At 33.6% G+C, this 23,768-nt stretch overlaps 1 protein-coding gene across 1 annotated transcript; it reads right to left on the bottom strand.

Annotated features, from left to right (window-relative positions):
• Nucleotides 1-319: 319 nt before the first annotated feature.
• On the bottom strand, nt 320-17,616 carry LOC129957291 (leukocyte elastase inhibitor-like). Its single transcript, XM_056069554.1, has 4 exons — nt 17,574-17,616; nt 12,086-13,206; nt 8,354-8,357; nt 320-1,024 (listed from the first exon to the last, which is right to left on the bottom strand). Exons 1-4 carry the CDS (start codon nt 17,577-17,579, stop codon nt 320-322), a joined length of 1,836 nt encoding a protein of 611 aa, XP_055925529.1. The 5' UTR covers nt 17,580-17,616.
• Nucleotides 17,617-23,768: the final 6,152 nt, after the last annotated feature.

Genomic DNA, 23,768 nt, shown 5'->3' with positions numbered 1-23,768 from the left:
TGATCGAAAAGTCTGTACTGAAACAATATTTGTATTGACTACATTAACTATGTACAACACGGATAAATGACGACGAATTTGTTTTGAATATGTTTGTTGAATTCCTTTATTGGGTGGAAATAAAAATCAGCAAATAACAGCATCTGTCAAATAACAGCAGGCACAATGAAAATCATTTAAGTCATAAATCGATATTGTCTAAACAGATTTTTCTTTCTAATTTCCAGCTCGATAAATTCTTTCTTAATTATTTTCTGTGATGCATATATATATATATACATATATATATATATATTGCAATATACTTTGCTAAAAAAATTTACAGTTCGACGATTCTGCCAATAAAAAGGTTCGTATCATTCCTAATATCGTATATTGTAAACAAGAAGGGATGATCCACAATGAAATATTCTTCATTCAAATTCCCACAGGCTGGAACAAGTATACCAGCACTAACTGCAGCTGCAACAGTTCCATCTTCATTCACTTCAATCACTGCTTTATGGATGATGTCGGACACACTCATGTCAACTATATCACAAATCTCACTCAAATCTGCAGCGCATTCGAAGGCTTTATGCACACCCAACTGTTGGAATGTTTCTTTCAAAGTCTTAAAATACTCGATTCGAAACCTCGGGAGGGAAATCTTCACTGTCGTTTTCCACATTTTCCCCCTGAACATTCTCACAAAATTAGGAGTCAGATTTCTCTCTAAATCGTCTAAGCCGTCCTTAGAGAAAGGCAACATAATCAACATGGCGATGTCTTTACCTTTGTAAGGCAGCAGAAGAGCTTGGCAATTTTCGAGCTCGCCGTAATCGAATTCTTCTTTCAGGTGCATCATCTCCATTTGTTTCTCTCCGGTACTTCTGTTGAAGAATGAACCAGGGGAGGTGCCATTTTTCTTGAACTTCTTCATCCATCTGCCCTTGAAATAGATGGCGTTCAAAAGAACCATGGCAGTGTCGGAGTCCAGAGAGTCGAGCAATCTATCAATCACGCCGTGAGTCTTACTTTTCGTCTACTTGTTGATCCGATCCACCACTGCCAGCGGGTCTTTGGCGTAGTCGTCTTGGATCAGAAGAGCACGAAATGAGTTCAGCTTTTTCTTATAGCCATCTTTTATGGGAAACTTCTGATGAATAATAGCAGCATTTGCACATTCCAATGTGTAGGCGCTACCACTTTTGCCTAAGGAAGACAGCAGGTGGTTGAAACAAGCGTCGAGTTCTCTTTTGGAGACATCCTTGAAACCGAGGACTTCGATTATTTCCGAGGCTGTGTCCCCACAGGCTCCGCACAATAGCATGGATAGAGTGCATACCAAGCTCAAAGGGGAAATTCAAATATTCTCTCCTGGTTCTTTCTCAGCAAGCGTTTTCATCATATTCATAGCAAGACGATGGTTCGCTTCAGGGGTCATTTCAACACTTTCATTTGCCTATAAAAAATAAATAAAAACAATTTTCAAATATACTTTCATTCCTTTTTTAAATACAAAATATACCAAGAAAACTCAGTCTTGAAATTTTGATATATCACCCCGTTTCAAGAATGTAAAGAAGAAAAATAATTCTCTCTTTTTCTCTTTGAATTTATATCTCTTGCATTTTGAACAAAATAACTCAAACCTGCAAAGACTTTGAAGCGTGAAATTCAGTAAGCGGTTTATAGATTTCTATTCCAGAGTTATTATGAATGCTGGATATTTTTGATAAGGTAAATTTCTATCCAATTGTCAGTAGAAAATCCGTCTGTCAGTCCATCCATATCCATGTGAATATGATAACTTAAATAAGTAGACGGATGAAATTAACTAAATAGATTTATTACTGGAATTGCAGATATCTATTAAATTTTGGACCCCTCCCACCAAAGATTTAATCATCTGTCGGTCCGTATATTTGGTTGCATAAGCACGTGTCAACTTTAAAGCACAAAGATTTAGATGAATAAAGTTCAGTATATGACATGATCAGAGGGATTATAGACCTGCGTCAGTTCTATAAGCTTGTCAGCTTGTCCATGGCAAGTGCCCTTATAAAGAACGACTACTAACTGGTACATCCACTTTATTAATTTAAAGTATCCGACAAGGTTGTAAAAATGCTTTTGGGGGTTTTTTTATGATCTGAAAATATAGTCCTTATTTCCTGAATCCTAAAACATACTTTTTTTAAATCTATATAATACAGAACTATAGATACAATACCTTTAATAATGCACAACAAATAAAAATGAAATCGAAAACAGAAGTATTTTTAACCGAAAATGTGTGATTTCTTTTTTTTTTACCTTGAAACTCTCCAAAATAATATTTGATAGGTTTATATTCACTCTCTACCATGCTACTTTTTTGGTGTTTCTGCTAAGCGTGAAAACTATGTGTTTCCAGCCCATTTGGATAAAAAATTTACAAGTACAATATATAAACGCATTTTCTGAAGAATGAATATTTCTCTATGATTCATTTATGTAAAATTTGAAATCTCAAAATTCAATTCAGTAAAATTTCATGAAATTTGGCATGCATACATATAAAAACTTTGAGAATGTGATTGACCTCGGATTTGAAGATAACTTCATTTAGGCACGTTTTACAGACACGTTAGGTTCAATACATAGGCAAATTTTGGTAAAAAAAAATCAATAACGGCAACTTCAAATTCTCATAAAATATTTCTTTATAAAAATAAGTTTAATCTTGTTGTATGTTACATTTTATGTAGTTTGAAATATATATATATTAATATGAAATAAAAATTAAATGTTTCTATGATTTTTTAACCTATTCTGTTTTTTTCTAAAATAGAAAATTTTGTTGAATTTTTGTTGAAAATTTTCATTAAATTAAAAAAGCTTTTTTTTATAAAAACTAATGGAAGTTATTATATTTTTTTTCTTCTAATAGTGACCTTTGAAGTCTGTTTTAGCTATTTGGTACAACAAAAAATCTTTTATGTATCATTTTTTTAAAAATTCATCTCCGGACTTAGTCGGATACCTTAACGAGGTCCTTGAAAGGGTATTTGCATCGCCAGGGTTTTATTTTCTCATGAGTTAAATCACCGTAGGGCAATCTTTTAGGGTATGTTTTTTTCTGATTGCATATAATGCTTTAAGATCTCTTGACTCTCCCTGTCTTCTTTCGCGTTATTTCGGAACTTTTCAAACAAATGCCCTTCTGCATACCGTCGTATTTCTTCATATCATATCTCCTGTTCTAGTCCACCGAATGTGCCTGCTTGTTTCTGGAAAGTGCTCTCACGTTTCATTGCAAAGGACTTGGCATCCGTCAAAGGAGTCATTTGTAGTGTTTCTTAGTTATGAGTCGCATCTGAGAATTAGTATGCCGACAAGCGTTTGGAAGCACCAGCAAGGTAGACCAAAATGTTCTTAAACCTTTCGTATCTATCTTCACGAGTTCCTCTTGTCTTCTGATCACTCAATTTCTGTTTCGCTCGGAAATAACCAGCAAGATTTTCTTCTCCGAGCCGGTATCCCACACAGTTTTCAATTGTTAACAAAACTTTTAATTTATCTGGCTTTCTGCTGCTCTCTACTGGAAGATGTGACGAAATGACACAGTTGAGCAGTTCCATTTGATTTTGGACAAATGATGTCAAACTGAGTTTTAAACACGCTGCATGGTGTTTATGCTTCAAAAATTAATAACGTATTGTTCAGAAATTTTCAAATTAAGCGAAGAAACTTTTAAACAGACTTCCGATACTTTTACTTCTTTTCAAATTCCCTGAATTTATTTCCTATCTTCTTTAGAACTGTCTTAAATTCGCTTTTAAGCGTCATATTTTGCGTTCTGCATAATTTTGCCTTCCGATATTTCTTTTCTAATTCGGTTACAAATTTTACTCATTCTATTTGAACATGCTATGGAAGTCCTGTGATGCTTGTCTTGCTTTTTGGATTACCACTTTTGTTTCTTCAACTCCGGTTTTCATCTCAATCGTCAATGAGTTTTCAATGACCACATTCCATGTTCTGCTTTTTTTTTTCTTCTGGTTTTCATGTTTTTTCGACAAGTGTTTGTACCCACTATCATGCTTGCCATCATAGCTAATAACTTCTAGAATAAAAAACTATTTTTCTTTGCTCTATATATTTGGTGACAGATATTCAGAAGAGAGTACCACTTCTAACAGTGCTTGTTGCACGTCTTTTAGTTGGAAAAAAGAGGTGTAAATCCTGATACAAGTTCCTTGGTTTACAATAATTTAATTCTAGAAAAAAAGTCACAAATTCAAATGTGTGAAAAAAATATATAATTTCAATACCCAAAATTCAATCGCAACAGAAAATGAACCATACTATAAAAAGAACATCGCACAAATCGCAGCGCTAATTAGTCTTCACCTCTACGGTCAAATCTAATACTACAGAGCAATTGTCCAATTTTTATGGTATGGCGAGCAGATTCAGCAGTAAAAGTGAAGTACCTATCTTGATGTTAATTTTCAACCTATCTATAAGACTACATGGATACTAGTATCTATCTATAGTACTACATGGATAAGGATCCAAAAATACCATGAAAGCATATTCCGATTAAAAGCACTCATTTTAAATAAAGAAAGTCCTTTAAAAAAAGATTATAATAAAGAAAAAAATAAAGCAATTTAAACATATCATTCAATAACATTCGCTATGTTTTTTCTTTATAGTAAAATGCTAATTGCTTTGGTGACCAGTCGTTTTCCTGTCAAATTAATAATTTTAAAAAAGAAATGTCAATCAATTTTAATTAACTATATCGTATCGCAACAGAAAGAAGTAATGTTTTAAATTAATTTGAATAATAAATATGGAATGTTCTTACCAATGCTTGCAAATTGCGATTTAAGCAAAATATCAAAGGTTGCTGGTTTTTAAGCAAAATATCGGAAACAAAAGACAACTTTCTATAACACTCGAAACAATATTGTAAAAGGAGGGAATATATTTTTTAAAACTGTAAAGCTAAAAATTTTTTTAGAATTATAAAATAGCATAACGAATAACTTGTAAATGGTAATTAGGAATATTACTAGAATACAGTTCCAAAATTAATTTAATCAATAATTGATTTTTACTTGAATAAATTTAACTGCAAGGCCCTCTGTCATTAAATAATATAAACTAAAAACTAAATAATATAAACTAAAGGTATAAAACTAAATACCTTTCAACAACTATTAAAAATTATCAAGACGTGAAGGTATATTTTTTTTGTTGCTTTTATTTGACTAATCACTCTTTCATAAGATTTTTTTTCCAGAGGAAAAAATTGTGCGTGTGCGTGTGTGCGCGTGTGTGTGTGTGTGTGTGTGTGTGTGCGTGCGTGTGTGTGTGTGTGTGTGTGTGTGTGTGTGTGTGTGTGTGACAGAGAGAGAGAGAGATTTAAAAAAAAAAAAAAGGTTGGCAAAAATTATTTGTGCGCCGCAGCTCCAAATGCTGGGCCTGTACGTGCGACGCACGTATTCATTGAAATATTTCCTCTCGAAGTTCTGTTTGTTTCGATTTATTTGATTTGTTTACATCAGCTTCTATTTCTTTTGTTCGCATCGGCTTCAATGTTTCAAAGTTCAAATGCATCATGAAAAGCAATGGCATACTTACACCCATTTCTCGGCAGGTATCAAAGAAACGATATTCTCGGCACAATTCCCACAGATAACGAACTCGGCGCCCAACTCTGCGATCGATGACGCCTTGCCCTGACGTCACCGGCCGAATAAAAAGTCGCTTCGCTCTCGCCGGAGAGACGCGTTAGCAGTTAACAGATAAATAGGAAAAGTGAACCGACACAATTCGTAACTAAGCAACAAATAAATCAACAGGTGTTTGAATTAACGAGTTTGTTCAAATAAATAAAAGGATAGCTAAAAATATAAATTCAGAAGAATCGAATTTCTAGATGAAAAATGGAGAAGGAGAAAAATGGAGATAAATAATGGAGAATCGAATTTCTAGTTGATAAAATTTTAAGACTTGAGTAGTTTATCTACATATAATATTCTTTGCCGTTTAAGTCACCTTACAATTGTTGTAATTTTGAGCAGTGGACAGATGACGAAGATGATGCCTGAGCCGGCTCCACCCCTTCCAAACGGTTCTTCGGTTGTCGAATCTGAAAGCCTCCGACTCCGAAGCCGAGACCTTACTATCAAGTTACAGCGGTCCACGTAGCGCACAAAGAGAAATTCGAAATCAAAATTTTTAGGAATATCGCATTTAAAAACCGAAAACACACACAAAGTCACTCTAAAACGCTTTCAGGTAATGGATGAAATTGGCACGTGGACGGCTTCGAACGGAATACGTTATACGAAACTAATCTGTTTGTCTGTCTGAAAGAGGACGAATGCGATATTTATGAAAAGTAAAAAGCTAGATAGATAAATTTTAATAAACAAAAGAACTGTATCAAATCTGGAGCTACGTAGATTCGTAAAAATTCTGAACTAAATCCGTGGATGGATTGACCGTCTCTTGGTCGATACAAAAGCAAGTCCGTATATTCGCGGTAAAAAAGAAAACTAAAAAAATGCAGAAAGTTTGATAAATGCAATTTAATATGCGATCTTGCTACAAAAATTGTATTTTTATACTGATAGAGGGATCATCCAAAACGCCCCCCCCCCTCCATATTTTAGTGGCGTATTTCTAAAATATGAGAATTATTTTGAGACACTTTTTGGATAAAATTCTTTGATGACAGGAAAAAAACTAATTTGTGCCTTAAATTTTACCTTTCTACTTATTTTCCAACATCTGTTATTTTACTTTATATTAACGCAATTCCTATATTGTTATTAACCGTATTTATAACATTTATTTTCTCTTAAACACACCGTGAACATATTTTATTATTGACTAAGAACACATGCGGTGTCATTTTTTAAAAATGTTTCTACTCTATCAATCCTACTAAAAAAATGTGTTTTCACCACTTTCTTATGAAAAACAATACAAAAAGATATGGCAAATTTCAAAAATAAATTCGAAACTTTTGTATCCACATCCTCACAAGCCGGAAATTGGACAAATTCCGTCAAAAATTTGATAAAAATCAACAATTTTACTGTAAAGATCTGCATGGCAAATCTCAAACGTCCAATCCATCGCGCTCACAGACACGTCTGCGAATTAAACTGTGCGGAAAATCTTGAGACACAATTCCTGATGTTTTGGCAAGTAGAAATCCTCAGTGCGAGGTTTCTTAGAATTTGAAATGACGAATTGAGCCAACGACTGGATTAGAAAAATCGAGTTAAGATGCTGATTTTCTACAGATTATGCATTCTGGACATAACAATAATTACTCAATCATGATTTGTGGTTCAATGCTTTCTTTAAATAAGTAAATAAAATCTTCAGGCACTCAAATCTAGAAAAAAAAATCCCAGTTTCCCTGCGGTATGTCTATACGCGAGAACAGTACTTATTTGCAAGTCATAATACAATAAGAATCCCCAGTTGGGGAAAAAGTCATTGCATGAATAGAAGAGAAAAAAAATAGAAGAAAAATCACCTGAAATAATAGTATCTTGAAGGAATGTTTATACTTACACTTACAAAAAACATAGCCTAGAATTTTACAAAAATTTACGTGCAGGGGGGGGGGGGGATAATAATCACCTTGCAGTCTCTAAAAAAGTCATACAAAATTTGACTCAGTTGAAATAAAATACAAGCTAACATTTTTTCTGTCATAATATAAACTATTTAAACATTACTAACCAAAAAAAAACATTCGGAAGCTCTTTTTTTGTTGTTGTTGTTGCCAATTTATACATTTGAACATAAATTTCAGATTTGTTTCACCTTTATAGCACTTTTCTTATCAAAGTTGTTTCGAATTTATTGGAAACATTACCCCCCACCCTTTTTCTCTAAAGCTTCATAATATCTTGCGTGCACTAATTTTTGCAAACTGTAGCAAATCATTTGAAATTGGAACGTTTCAGATACACCCATAAAGATTCATGGCATCACTCTCAGTTCGTAGTCCAATGCAAGAATTTTCTTTTGGAGTTTTAACATGCAAGTCCTTGTTAATATTATATATACTTCCTAATAATTGCTCTGACATGCGCCCGTACAAGAATTATTTTTACAACTCTCCAAGAACTAGAATATTTTTTTAGACTTCAAAACAGGAGAATGAAAATCATCTGAAAGAATTTCTTCATTAAATGAAGCAAGCTATTCTTTGTGCGCGCCATTTTGTTTGGCAGGAAAATTGAAAATCACACATTTGCAAGTTTCGAATGTGCAGTGAAAATTTGCACTTTGGAATAAGGAAGTGGACGCCACTCAAACATTCGATATTCACACACTATTTCATTACTTTCCTGTAAGTGTAGATTAAAAAAGCATTAACATTTTTGAAAATGTGAGCAAATATTATTTACGTAGCATTCCTCTTCTCACATAGAAAACCTTCCACCAAAAAGTTTTTGGTTTGTTTGTTTGTTTAAGTTCTAATAGCTCTACTAACTTTGAAACAGCTCGCAGTCATTATTCCAATTTCGACATATTTCCTTCGGTCTCAGACATCGGACTGACACTGGTGCAGGTGAAAAGCAATGAGATTCCATGAATGGCATTTATTTTTTAGAGTTATGACAAAGATCCTTCTATGTTTAATGAGGTCAGCAATTTTTTAGCTTAAAAACCAACCAAGTATTTAGAATGGTTTCTTTTTTATATAACTTTTAAATTTCCTGCGTTTCCTCGATTTTTACAGTGCCATGGCAATCCTGGTGGAAAATAAAATATATAAAAGAAGAAGAAAAATCTTGCTTCGTGGTGACTTGTTTTTCGAAAACCGTTAAATAGAAGTGTCTCCGATCGTAACTGTCACGAAAAATTTAAGACGTAAATCAGGTAAAGTGTTCATTTCATATTTAATTTTCACTTTCCTTCCGAAAATCGACAATTGCATCTGAAATTATAGAGCAGAAGTTTTAGAATAGGATTTCTTTTTTTTTTTTTTTTCTAGTTATGAATTTAAAAAATTAGGTTTTGAATGCAGCATATTTTTTCCGAATCAGTTTTCAAGAACCGAATGAAAAAACAAGTACTTTTCCAAGTAATGAACAAGTACTTTTCCAAACCCTAAATGCAGCAAGATAAAATTTAAACAGTTTTTAAGGGTCAGGTAAATTTTTTTCAATCGATACTAAATGAAAAATCCTTAGTATCCATTTCTTTATTTGCTAAGCAATAGAGTTTAATGCAAATAAAGAAAATTTTCATTTTTTTTTATTTCAAGAAATTTATGCATTGTTTAAGAATAATATCATGCTATCATCTTAATGATCTCTTGTTAAATTTAACACAGGGGATGAACTGAACTGAATTGGGCAATCTTTTCCCTTTCTCCTCAGTTTGTAATGACACAACTGTAATTCGATTCTGCCAAAAAAATAGACTAAAAAATAAGTTGAGGAAAAAAAGGAGACATTCCAATTTTTTATAAAGTAATACCAACAGAATGAGAGATGCTGATTAAAAGAGAGAGAGAGAAAACAAGAAATTTAGCAATAAAATACTTTATGTTCCCCAGAAACAAGTAAAAAACTTAACACAAAGTACAGGATGATAAGTAAATAAAAGCAATAGGATAATTGCCGATGTTTTTGTAGTCATCAAAACATTTAAATTAGCTATCTTGTATTGACATAGAATTGATGCTCAAGATGTCTTTCTTCAGTCTCAGGTCTGTCCAGCTGATGGGCTCCGCTTTCTTCAGTTTGATTTCGACTTTGCTACCCAGGTAGGTGACATTGCTGGCTGAAGGGTCGATTATCTGAAAAAGAATTATTAAAGCATACGAAGCAATACCGCTAATCATATGCAGTATTTGCACTTTTTTTCATAATATTTTTAGCAAATGAAAAGTCCATATTTGTCATAATTTTAATGATTTGTCATTCAAGTTTCTGACAGTTATGGCATTTGAATCCTTTTTCATATTTATAATTGCCCAAACAATATATACATATATACGTGTGCGTAAATTTCAATTCACGGCAAATGGAACACATGCTTGTTTATGAATGAGTATTTGTGAATGAATCCGTCTTCATATTTATAAAAATATATACATATATATGTACATAAAGTTCAATTCGACATACAGTTTTATCAATAGAACCGTGGACTAGCAATGGATTTGAAACCCGATCCATCAACGGGATGAGTTTTAGTTGGTTTGCAAATTCCCATGCCTATGAACTTAATGATTCAAAAATACAACTATTGAGAGAAACGGGATTTATGACGTGGTCCTGCAATCTTATTTGCAATTTTATATCAAATTTTCATTTTAATGGGTCGTAAAAGATACATCGATAATTCATACTTATTTCTCTTAATTATGTTAGGTACAAAAGGCTATCTACTGTGTGCTTCAACTATAAAAGAGAAAAGAGTGCGATTGTTTCTTTTTCTTTCCGCCTTTAAGGACAATATAAAGCTGACAACTTCTTGCTATCCCTTAGATTTCAAACAAGAAGATGACACCGTTACTAGGAGTTGTATACGAAAATGTTTAGGGAAGACTACTGCCAATGATAGAATTTATACGGGCAATATGTGGATTATAAGACTAAACAGGATATTCTAACTGAATGTAATAAACAGTAATAGACTGCGTCACCGGCAAATAGCGCAATTCATTTTTCAACGCGCTGGTTACTCTCCGTTAGCTTTTCCTAATAGCCAGGAGCAAATTTCTCTTCTTCTACAAAGCCGCGGGGACCTGATGGTAAATCTGAAAATAGCGGGTTCGAAACCTCTATTTTCAGATTTGATACCCAATTTCACAGAAGAACCGCCGTGTAAGCGGGTCTGGTGCACGTTAAATAGGGCAGGACCAAACGTCCTCCCGCTGCTTTGGTGCGGAAGTTTATAGAGAGGGAAACCACCTGAAGTAACGTCTTCGTCATCTGACGAATCACGAGATTTGTTTCACAAAGCTCTAGTGTTGGTTAAAAAAACGGAAAGTTGGTCTAACTTAAACTTTCTTCACCATTTCTAGTGGGTTAAATTTCTGGGGTGATCTCTCGCTTTCAGAAAAAAATGGGGGGAAGGGTACTTGGATAGATTATTTATTTCTTTATTTTCGGGTTACTTCTAAATACATATTCTGGGTACTGTTCATTAAAAAAAGGAAACTTGAGAAATTACGATTTAAACCGAGACAAAACTGAATGAACTAAAATTTTATGCGAAATCAGTATTTGATTTGACTACATTAACTATGTACAACACGTATAAATGATGGCGAATTTGTTTTGAATGTGTTCGTTGAATTCCTTTATCACGTAGAAATAAAAAAAGTAACATGTGACTATCAAATGAAGTAGCAGGCAACATGAAAATCATTTCAATCAAAAATCGATATTTAATAGTATTGTCTAAACAGATTTTCCTTTCTAATTTTCAGCTCGAATAATTCTTTGTAAATTATTCCCTTTTGTGAATATATATGTAATGATATTTTAAACTTTAATTTCGATTTAATTCATTTCCAAGGTTTTATCTTAATTTATAACATAGTAACTTCATTCTAAAATATTCTCGTATTTCGTGATCCAATTCCACTGTCTCTACTTAATTAATTCAAGAGAAGCTTTATAAAATTGCTGAATCGGCTAAAAGCTTAACTTTCCCACACTCCACGTGAAGAGTTAGAAAAATGTCTAGTAAGCGCATCCCTTTTTAAAAGATACCTGCGTTTCCCTTACTTGTGTTTGACATGCGTCTGAAATCCCCATCAGAATCTTAATAATATATTAGCACTGTAAAGAAATATTTTCCCTGTCGAAATCTCATGCTATATAAGACGAGGGATAATTTATTTCGCTCTTCTTGCCCACTTCTGATTTTGTGCCTTGTTTTGTGTGGCGGACGTGCCTTGTTCGTGTCTCTGCTTGTAAATAATTATGCTTTCCTGATGGATTAAAATGAATTAAAATGTAAGACGTCTTTTCACTGTCTTTGAAACTGCATTCTGCTTCACATAAAATACTGCTTACATATATATAGCAATATCCTTTGCCAAGAAAATTACAATTCGACGATTCTGCCAATAAAAAGGATCGTATCATTCCTAATATCGTATATTGTAAACAAAAAGGGATGATCCACAATGAAATATTCTTCATTCAAATTCCCACAGGCTGGAACAGTAAATGCAGCAGTAACTGCAACTGCAACAGTTCCATCTTCATTCACTTCAACCACTGACTTCTGGATGATGTCGGACACACTGAAGTTGACATGATCACAAATCCCACTCAAATCTGCAGCGCTGTCGAAGGCTTTACGCATACCCAACTGTTGGAATGTTTCTTTCAAAGACTTAAAATACTCGATTCGAAACCTCGGAAGGGAAACTTCCACTTTCGTTTTCTGCATATTCCCCCTGAACATTCTCACAAAATCAGAAGTCAGCTTCTTCTCTAAATCGTCCAAGCCGTCCTTAGAGAAAGGCAACAGAATCAACATGGAGATGTCTTTGCCTCGGTAAGGCAGCAGAAGAGCTTGGCAATTTTCGAACTCTCCGTAATCGAATTCTTCTTTCAGGTGCATCATCTCCATTTGTTTCTCTCCGGTACTTCTGTTGAAGAATGCCCCAAGGGAGGTGCCATTTTTCTTGAACTTCTTCATCCATCTGCCCTTGAAATAGATGGCGTTCAAAAGAACCATGGCAGTGTCGGGGTCCAGAGAGTCGAGCAATCTATCAATCACGCCGTGAGTCTTACTTTTCGTCCACTTGTTGATCCGATCCACCACTGCCAGCGGGTGTTTGGCGAAGTCGTCTTGGATCAGAAGAGCACGAAATGAGTTCAGCTTTTTCTTATAGCCATCTTTTATGGGAAAATTCTGCTGAATGATAGCAGCGTTTGCACATTCCAATGTGTAGGCGCTACCACTTTTGCCTAAGGAAGACAGCAGGCGGTTGAAACAAGCGTCTAGTTCTCTTTTGGAGACATCCTTGAGACCGAGGACTTCGATTATTTCCGAGGCTGTGTCCCCACAGGCGCCGCACAATAGCATGGATAGAGTGCATACCAAGCTCAAAGGGGAAATACAAATATTATCTCCTGGTTCTTTCTCAGCAAGCGTTTTCATCATATTTATAGCAAGACGATGGTTCGCTTCAGGGGTCATTTCAACACTTTGATTTGCCTATAAAAAATAAATAAAAAACATTTTTTAAATATACTTTCATTCCTTTTTTTTAATACAAAATATACTAAGAAAAACTCGACCTTGAGATTTTAATATATCACCCCATTCCCAGAATTTAAAGAAGAAAAATAATTCTCTCTTTCTCTATTTCAATTTATATCTCTTGAATTTTGAACAAAATAACTCAAACCTGCAAAGACTTTGAAGCGTGAAATTCAGTAAGCGGTTTATAGATTTCTATTCTAGAGTTATTATGAATGCTGGATATTTTTGATAAGGTAAATTTCTATCCAATTGTCAGTAGAAAATCCGTCTGTCAGTCCATCCATATCCATGTGAATATGATAACATAAATAAGTAGACGGATGAAATTAACTATATAGATTTATTGCTGGAATTGCTGATATGTATTAAATTTTGGACCTTCCACCAAATATTTAATCATCTGTCGGTCCGTATATTTGGTTGCATAAGCACGTGTCAACTTTAAAGCACAAAGATTTAAGTGAATAAAGTTCAGTATATGACATGATCAGCGGGATTATAGACCTGCGTCAGTTCTATAATGCTGCTGATGAATTGCGTAGGGGAAAGGATTCAAAAGATTTCAAGAGGATTCGGAGGAAATCCATGCTCAATATTCTTCCCTGTGCAATGAGAACCAAAACACTCCTTTAGTATATGAGAAGCCAGAGGAAACAACATTCCTGCATATTTAGATTTTAATATGATGATGGTTTAAGTTAGCATACTCCTGTGACTTTTTTGATACTAAAAACATTAAGCACAGAATGCAATGACTAATCCATTCAAGCCAAGTAAAGACAATGCAAACGAATTAAACCTAAAGCACTCTTAAGCTGCACTCTTTCAGACAAGAAGTTACAAACTTATAATTCATTTCTATGTTTTACTGGTACATCCACTTTATTAATTTAAAGTATCCGACAAGGTTGTAAAGATGCTTTTGCAGATTTTTTTTCTTTTTTTTATGATCTGAAAATAAAGTCTTAACTATCGTAAATTCTAAAACATACTTTGTTTTTAATATATATAATATAGAACTATAGATACAATACTTTTAATACTGCACAACAAATAAAAATGAAATCGAAAACAGAAGTATTTTTAACCGAAAATGTGAGACTCATTTTTTTTAACCTTAAAACTCACCAAAATAATATTTGATAGTTTTATATTCACTCTCTACCGTAGTGTGCTAATTTTTTAGTGTTTCTGTTAAGTGTGAAAATTATGTGTTTCCAGCATATTTGGATAAATTAATTTACAATATACAAACGCATTTTCTGAAGAATGAATATTTCTCTTTGACTGATTTATGAAAGCCTGAAATCTCAAAATTCAATTCAGTAAAATTTCATGAAATGTGGCATGCATGCATCCAAAACTTTTGAGAGTGTGATAGACCCGGTATTTTAAGATAACTTCTTTTAGACCCGTCTTACGGACACTTTAAAATCAAAACATAGGCAAATTTTTTCAAAAAATCCTTAACAGCAACTTCAAATGTTCATAAAATGTTTGTTTATTAAAATAATTTTATCTTCTGGTCTGTTACATTTTATATAGTTTAGGCTATATATTGTTGAAATAAAAATTAAATATTCCTATGATTTTTTAACTTATTCTCATTTTTTCTAGCATTGAAAATTTTGCTAAATTTTCATTAAATAAGCAGGGTTTTTATTTTTCAAAAATTGAAGGAAGTTATTATATTTTTTTTCTTCTAATAGTGACCTTTGAAGTCTGTTTTAGCTATTTGGTACAACAAAAAATCTTTTATGTATCATTTTTTTAAAAATTCATCTCCGGACTTAGTCGGATACCTTAACGAGGTCCTTGAAAGGGTATTTGCATCGCCAGGGTTTTATTTTCTCATGAGTTAAATCACCGTAGGGCAATCTTTTAGGGTATGTTTTTTTCTGATTGCATATAATGCTTTAAGATCTCTTGACTCTCCCTGTCTTCTTTCGCGTTATTTCGGAACTTTTCAAACAAATGCCCTTCTGCATACCGTCGTATTTCTTCATATCACATCTCCTGTTCCAGTCCACCGAATGTGCCTGCTTGTTTCTGGAAAGTGCTCTCACGTTTCATTGCAAAGGACTTGGCATCCGTCAAAGGAGTCATTTGTAGTGTTTCTTAGTTATGAGTCGCATCTGAGAATTAGTATGCCGACAAGCGTTTGGAAGCACCAGCAAGGTAGACCAAAATGTTCTTAAACCTTTCGTATCTATCTTCACGAGTTCCTCTTGTCTTCTGATCACTCAATTTCTGTTTCGCTCGGAAATAACCAGCAAGATTTTCTTCTCCGAGCCGGTATCCCACACAGTTTTCAATTGTTAACAAAACTTTTAATTTATCTGGCTTTCTGCTGCTCTCTACTGGAAGATGTGACGAAATGACACAGTTGAGCAGTCCCATTTGATTTTGGACAAATGATGTCAAACTGAGTTTTAAACACGCTGCATGGTGTTTATGCTTCAAAAATTAATAACGTATTGTTCAGAAATTTTCAAATTAAGCGAAGAAACTTTTAAACAGACTTCCGATACTTTTACTTCTTTTCAAATTCCCTGAATTTATTTCCTATCTTCTTTAGAACTGTCTTAAATTCGCTTTTAAGCGTCATATTTTGCGTTTTGCATAATTTTACTTTTCGAGATTTGTTTTCTGATTCGGTTAACAAATTCTACTCATTCTATTTGAACATGCTCTGGAAGTCCTGTGATGCTTTTCTTGCTTTTTGGATTACCACTTTTGTTTCATCAACTCCGGTTTTCATCTCAATCGTCAGTTAGTTTTCAATTACCACATTCCATGTTCTGCTTTAAGTTTTCTCGACAAGTGTTTGTACCCTTTATCATTCTTGCCATCATAGCTAATAACTTCTAGAATTAAAAACTATTTTAATTTTCTCTATATATTTGGTGACATCTGTCACATTCAGAAGAGAGTATTGCTTCTAACAGTGCTTGTTGCACCGTCTTTCAGTTGGAAAAAAGAGGCGCAAATCCTGATATGTAAGGTAAGATAAATAATCTTTTAAAAATCTGCAATTCGAAAACGCCTTGACTTTAATATACCCCTATCAATACTTAAAATCATCGTCCTTGATTAAAATTAAGAAATTCCGACATTTTTAAACATGTATATAAGATTGGTCTTTCTTTGATTGGACTAATTTCTTCCGAATCGCTATATTTTTATTTATTTACTTTTTACATTATTGGCTCGAGAAAAAGAATAAGGACTCTGAAAACCTTTGCCAAAGATTGTAAATTACAATTAATTTTTTCTCTTATTTAGATATGTTGCTTAGAAAATAAAAGTTCGTATTTATGAACTTAATAATTGACTGTAATCGTAAATGGTAAATATATTGATTGTATGTGCAATCCTTCAAAAAAATGCAATGAGCTGGATGGATGAAATTCCGTTGCAGTCTTCGCACGAGAATCTTTGATCTCTATCTCTTTTTCTACACCATCTGTCTATGGGAAGTGGATTGTGAATGCAGCCCACAGTCTGACAAAGTTGGAAGGACTCAATGTAGCATCATTGAACAGTGGATCCGTATGAGATTATGCACTGTACGTAAGAGTATCAGTGAATTTAGTTTAGCTTTATTAACGTCACGTTTTAAAGCAACACTAAGACTATTTTGGGATGGATCTCGTCATTTTGAACCGCGTTCATATGACGAGGACGACACCTGAGCAGCCTCTCTTCTATATAGCCGGTTTATAGAAAAACCTTCACACCACATCACCTGGAGGACGTTTGGCCCAGACGGATTTGACTGCACCAGATCCGCTTAAACGGCGGTTCTTCCGTGGAATTGGGTCTCGAACCTAAAACTCCGGTTCCGAGACCTTATCACCAGGCCAACGTGACCTCTGGACCATCTGTAATATTGAGGACTCGGTAGAATAAAATGCAACAAGTCATATAAATAAAATTCGATCCACAAAGGGGAATACGCATCAATTTCTAATGCAAATCGAAACGTATTTCCGTATTTCTTCACACATACAGCTTTGTTTAACACGAGAAAAAAAACTTCTGCGGGTTTTTTTTTTTCCCCTTTCCATAGGACAAAATTTTGTGTGTGTGTGTGTAGGAAAGAGAAAGAGATAAAAAAAAAAAAAGAGAGATTGGCAAAAATTATTTGTGCGCCGCAGCTCCAAATGCTGGACGTACGACGTACGTATTCATTGAAATATTTCCTCTCGGATTTCTTTTTTTTTTTCTTTTTTTTTTTTTCGATTTATTTGTTTTGTTCGCGACGGCTTCAATGTTTCAAAGTTCAAATGCATTACGAAAAGCAATGGCATACTTACACCCATTTCTCGGCAGGTATCAAAGAAGAAACGCTATTCTCGGCACAATTCCCACAGATAACGAACTCGGCGCCCAACCCTGCGATCGATGACGCCACGCCCTGACGTCAGCGCCCGAATAAAAAGTCGCTTCGCTCTCGCCGGAGAGACGCGTTAACAGTTAACAGATAAATAGGAAAAGTGAACCGATACAATTCGTAACTAAGCAGCAAAGAAATCAACAGGTGTTTGAACTAACGAGTTTGTTCAAAAAAATAAAATAATAATTAAAAATATAAATAGGGAATCGAATTTCTAGATGAAAAAATTTTAAGACTTGAGTAGTTTATCTACATATAATATTCTTTGCCGTTTAAGTCACCTTACAATTGTTGTAATTTTGAGCAGTGGACAGATGACGAAGATGATGCCTGAGCCGGCTCCTCCAAACGGTTCTTCGGTTGTCGAATCTGAAACCCTCCGGCTGCGAAACCGAGACCTTACTATCAAGTTACCGCGGTCCACGTAGCGCACAAAGAGAAATTGGAAATCAAAATTTTTAGAAATCTCGCATTCCAAAACCAAAAACACACACAAAGTCACTCTGAAATGGTTTCAAGTAATGGATGTAATTGGCACATGGACGGCTTCGAACGGAATACGCTAAATGAAACAAATCTGTCTGTATGTCTGAAAGAGAACGAATGCGATATTTATGAAAAGTAAAAAAACTAGATAGAAAAATTTTAATAAACAAAAGAACTGTATAAAATCTGGAGCTGCGTAGATTCGTATAAATGCTTAACTAAATCCGTGGATGGATTGACCTTCTCTCGTTCGATTCAAGAGCAGGTCCGTATATTCGCGGTAAAAAAGATAACTACAAAAATGCAAAAAGTTTGACAAATGTAATTTAATATGCGATCTTGCTACAAAAATTGTATTTTTGTACTGATAGAGAGATTATCCAACCCCCCCCCCTCCATTTATTCAGTGGCGGATTTTTAAAATATGAGAATTATTTTGAAACACTATCTAGATAAAATTCTTTGATGACAAGAAAAAAACTATTTTGTGCTTTAAATTTTACCTTTATACTTATTTTCCAACATACGTTATTTTCCTTTATATAAACGCAATTCCTATATTGTTATTAATCGTATTTATAACATTTATTTTCTCTCAAACACACCGTGAAAATATTTTATTAAAGTACACATGCGGTGTCATTTTTTTAAATGACTCTACTCCATCAATCCTACTGAAAAAAATGTGTTTTCACCACTTTCTTATGAATAACAACGACAAAAAGGTATGGCAAATTTCAAACATTAATTCGAAACTCTAGTATCCACATGCTCACAAGCGGGTAATTAGACAATTCCGTCAAAAATTTGATAAAAATCAACAATTTAAGTGTATAGACGTCCATGGCAAATCTCAAACGTTCAATCCATCGCGCTCACAGACACGTTTGCGATTTAAAATGTGCGGAAAATCTCGAGACACAATTTCTGATGTATTAGTAAGAAGAAATCCTCAGTGCGAGGTTTCTTAGAATTTGAAATGACGAATTGAGCCATCGACTGGATTAAAAAAAATCGTATTAAGATGCTGATTTTCAGCAGTTTATGCATACTGGATATAACAATAAGACTCGACCATTATTTGTGGTTAAATACTTTCTTTAAATAAGTAATTAAAATATGCAGCCACTCAAATCTAGAAAAAAATATAAAAAATTCCAGTTTCCCTCCGGTATGTATACGCGCGAGAACAGCACTTATTTGCAGGTCACAATAGAATAAGAATCCCCAGTTAGGAAAAAGTCATTGCATCAATAGAAGAGAAAAAGAGAAGAAAAATTAGCAGTAATAATAGTATCTTAAGGAATGTTTTAACTTACACATACAAAAAAAAAAAAAAAAAAAAAACTTTGTTTAGAATTTAAAAAAAAATTACATGCAAGGGGGGGTGGGGGGGAGGGAAATAATAATCACCTTGCACTCTCTAAAAAAATCATAACAAATTTGACTCGGGTGAAATAAAACACAAAATAATATTTTTGCTGTCATCATATAAACTATTTAAACATTACTTAACAAAAAAGCATTAGAAAGCTGTTTTTTTTTCTTTCAAATTTATACATTTGAACATCAATTACAGATTTTTTTCATCATCAGCAACATTTTTTTCACCTTTATAACCTTTTTCTTTGCAAAGTTGTTTCGAATTTCTTGGATACATCCCCCCCCCCTCTCTTTTTTCTCTAAAGCTTCATAATATCTTTTATGCACTAATTTTGCAAACTGTAGCAAATCATTTGAAATTGGAATATTTCAGATACACCCATAAAGGTTCATGACATCACTTCCGGTTCGTAGACCAATGTAAGAATTTTCTTTTGGAGTTTCAACATGCAAGTCCTTGTTGATATTAAATATACTTCCTAATAATTGCTCTGACATGTGCCGCACAGGAAATATTTTAGCAACTCCCCAAAAATTAGAATATTTTTTTAGACTTGAGAATAAAAATCTGAAACATGAGAATAAAAATCATTTGAAAGAATTTCTTCATTAAATGAATCAAGCTATTCTTTGTATTCGCCATTTAGTTTTTGCAGGAAAATTGAAAATCAGACATTTGCAAGTTTCGAATGTGCAGTGAAAATTTGCACTTTGGAATAAGGAACTGGACGCCATTCAAACATTCGATATTCACACAATATTTCATTACTTTCCTATAAGTGTAGATTCAAAAAAGATGCAGCTTTTAAAAAAGCATTAAACTTTTTGAAAATGTGTGAAAATATTATTTACGTATCATTCCTCTTCTCACATAGAAAACCTTCCAACAAAAAGTTTTTTGTTTGTTTGTTTGTTTAAGTTCTAATAGCTCTACTAACTTTGAAACAGCTCGCAGTCATTATTCCAATTTCGACATATTTCCTTCGGTCTCAGACATCGGACTGACACTGGTGCAGGTGAAAAGCAATGAGATTCCGTGAATGGTATTTATTTTTTAGAGTTTGGCAAAGATCCTTCTATGTTTAATGAGGTCAGCAATTTTTTAGCTTAAAAACCAACCAAGTATTTAGAATGGTTTCTTTTTTATATAACTTTTAAATTTCCTGCGTTTTCCCAATTTTTACAATGCCATGGCAATCCTGGTGGAAAATAAAATCTATAAAAAAAAGAAGAAGAAACTTGCTTCGTGGTGACTTGTTTTCTAAAACAGTTAAATAGAAGTGTTTCCGATCGTAACTGTCATGAAAAATTTAAGACATAAATCAGATAAAGTGTTCATTTCACATTTAATTTTCACTTTCCTTCCGAAAAAAGACAAATGCATCTGAAATTCTAGAGCATAATTTTTAGAATAGGATTTCTTTTCTATTTATGAATTAAAAAAATAGATTTTGAATGCAGTATATTTTTTCCGAAGCAGTTTTCAAGAACCGAATGAAAAAACAAGTACTTTTCCAAGCCCCAAATGCAGCAAGATGAAATTTAAACAGTTTTTAAGGGTCATGTCAATTTTTTTCAATCGATACTAAATGAAAAATCATTAGACTAGGATAAACTGTTAGATAGATATGTTTTCCATCATAGCTAATAACTTCTAGAATTAAAAACTATTTTTCTTTTCTCTATATATTTGGTGACAGATATTCAGAAGAGAGTACCGCTTCTAACAGTGCTGGTTGCACCGTCTTTTAGATGGAAAAAAGAGGTGCAAATCCTGATACGAGTTCCTTGGATTCGAATAATTTAAATTCTAGAAAAAAAGTCACAAATTCAAATGTGTGAAAAAAAATATATAATTTCAATACCCAAAATTCAATCGCAACAGAAAATGAACCATACTATAAAAAGAACATCGCACAAATCGCAGCTCTAATTAGTCTTCACCTCTACGGTCAAATCTAATACTAAAGAGCAGTTGTCCAATTTTTATGGTATGGCGAGCAGATTCAGCAATAAAAGCGAAGTACCTATCTTGATGTTAATTTTCAACCTATCTATAAGATAGAACATTTTCAGCTTTATGAATTTGGTACTACATGTATAAGAATCCTAAAATACCATAAAAGCATTTTCCGATTAAAAACACTCATTTTAAATAAAGAAAGTCCTTTAAAAAAAGATTATAATTGTGGGAAGTGCTGACAGATCTCGTATCCCGTATGGCGCCATGTTGCGTCACGTCATTAATCACGTGATGCTTTCCCGCTATTATTGGCAGACGAGAGTTGGGCAGTGAGACTGCAAGAGTGCAGTTCACGCTCATGTATCTTTTATGTTCTATGTAGTAATGTTTTATCTTTTCTTCTTTAATCTTAATAAATATATTTCACATATTAATGCTGGTCGTTGCCTTTTCCCACATTTTTGGGGGCTCGGCCTTTCTCGTGAATACCCCTAGCAAATCCCGCCAAATTGTTGAAAAATCTGTGGACGTTAGTACAATTTAAGACGTTAAATTGATGCTAAAAATTTTGATGAGAGTGGATTTTTGCCGTGGATATTTTACTGGACTGGTGAATGGACGTTAGTGCACGTTTTGGATGGATATGATTCAAGTGAAAACGTTAAAGGTTCAATTACTTCGTGTTCTTGTGAAACTGTGCTGACATATACTGGCTGCTTTAAAAAAAGGAACTTTTAAGAGTGAATAATTCGACTGCTCCCAACCAGGTAGGCGCAATTTTTTCCCAAATTTGTAATTTATAGTACGTTACTTTATTCCATTCTCCCTTTAAATTTTAATCCCGAGTGAATGTGCATTAGTTCTATTTTAATTCATTACAATGTCTTTAAAACTAGGCGATATTCAATTAATCGCTAACTTCCTTAAATATGCAAAAACTAATTCAGTAAAATTGCTTAACTCTGTGTTAGGTTACAGTAATTTTGACCATTCTTCTCGAAAAAGAATGAGAAATTTTGAAAGATTTGAAAATTTAGATGTAGAAAAACATAAACAAGAATTGCTGAAGATTTTTTCTTTATCTGACTTTATCTCCGTTTCTAATTTATTACACTTAGAAGTAACTGAGACCGACAAAGATGCTTTGTGTGAAAATATTTTTTAAAGCCCTAACAAATTTAAATGAATTTCAGAACTCGCTAGATACTAGTTTTTTATCGGAAACAGAAGAAAAACCTTTGTCTCCTCAAAAGGTTTCTCAAACCGAAAGTTCATCTATTAATAACATCTCTATGAGTAATACGGGTAATAATTCTTCCTTCCCCATCCCCGTAACTTCAGACGAAACATTAATAAATAACAGTCAGGCATTAATTACTGGGGCCAAAAGGGAATCACTCGAAAATGATCCCTCGAATAAACAAACGATGAATGAAATAAACCTTTAGTTTTGTTTTTTATTAAGCGATCTCTGTGGTAGTTGTAGAAACTTCACAGGAAATGATTCCTATTCGATTAAAAGTTTTTTTTTTATGATGTTGAAGAGAATTTTTCTCTTTTTCCTTCTTTAAGCGAACAACGAAAATTAATCTTTGTAAAGAGATTAGTTTCCGGCGCAGCTAAATCTTTTTTATTCTCTCAAAGAAATCTAAATTCCTATCATGCTTTTAAAAGTGCATTAATTAATGAATTTTCCGATAAAGTAACTTTTATTGAAATACATAAACAACTAGAAAGACGTAAAATGCGCTCGAATGAAACTTTTATGCAATATTTTATTGCCATGCGTGAAATTGCGAATCAGTCTGAAACCCTTATTGATGAATGTCTGTTATTCAATACACAATAAATGGGATACAGCGTTCCCCTTCTGATAAAATTATTCTTTATGGTGCAAAATGTTATTCTGAATTTAAAGAAAAATTACGAATTTTCGAAACTATCGTAAGTGCAATGAACGCAAATAATTCAAAGATGTCGTATTCTAGATATGCTAATGACGGCCAAAGACGTGATACAATACATAAAATCCCTGTCCAACAAAGAGAATCAAAATCGAATCTTAGTAATCCGACTAACAGTAAGACGCGTTGTTTTAACTGTAACGATTTTGGACATATCGCAAAGTCTTGCCCTAATCGTAATCGTGGTCCTAAATGTCTTTCTTGTAATCCTTTCGGACATAAATCTTCCGATTGTCACCGTACTACTCGGAATGACAGTTCTACCCCACGTGATAATGTCAACACTTTACATTTATTGCATTCTCCGTCGAATATGCAT

The sequence above is a fragment of the Argiope bruennichi genome, chromosome 11 (assembly GCF_947563725.1).
Source record: "Argiope bruennichi chromosome 11, qqArgBrue1.1, whole genome shotgun sequence".
NCBI lineage: Eukaryota > Metazoa > Arthropoda > Arachnida > Araneae > Araneidae > Argiope > Argiope bruennichi.
Note: the sequence above shows the minus strand (reverse complement) of the source record. Positions and strands in the feature narration are given on the sequence as shown.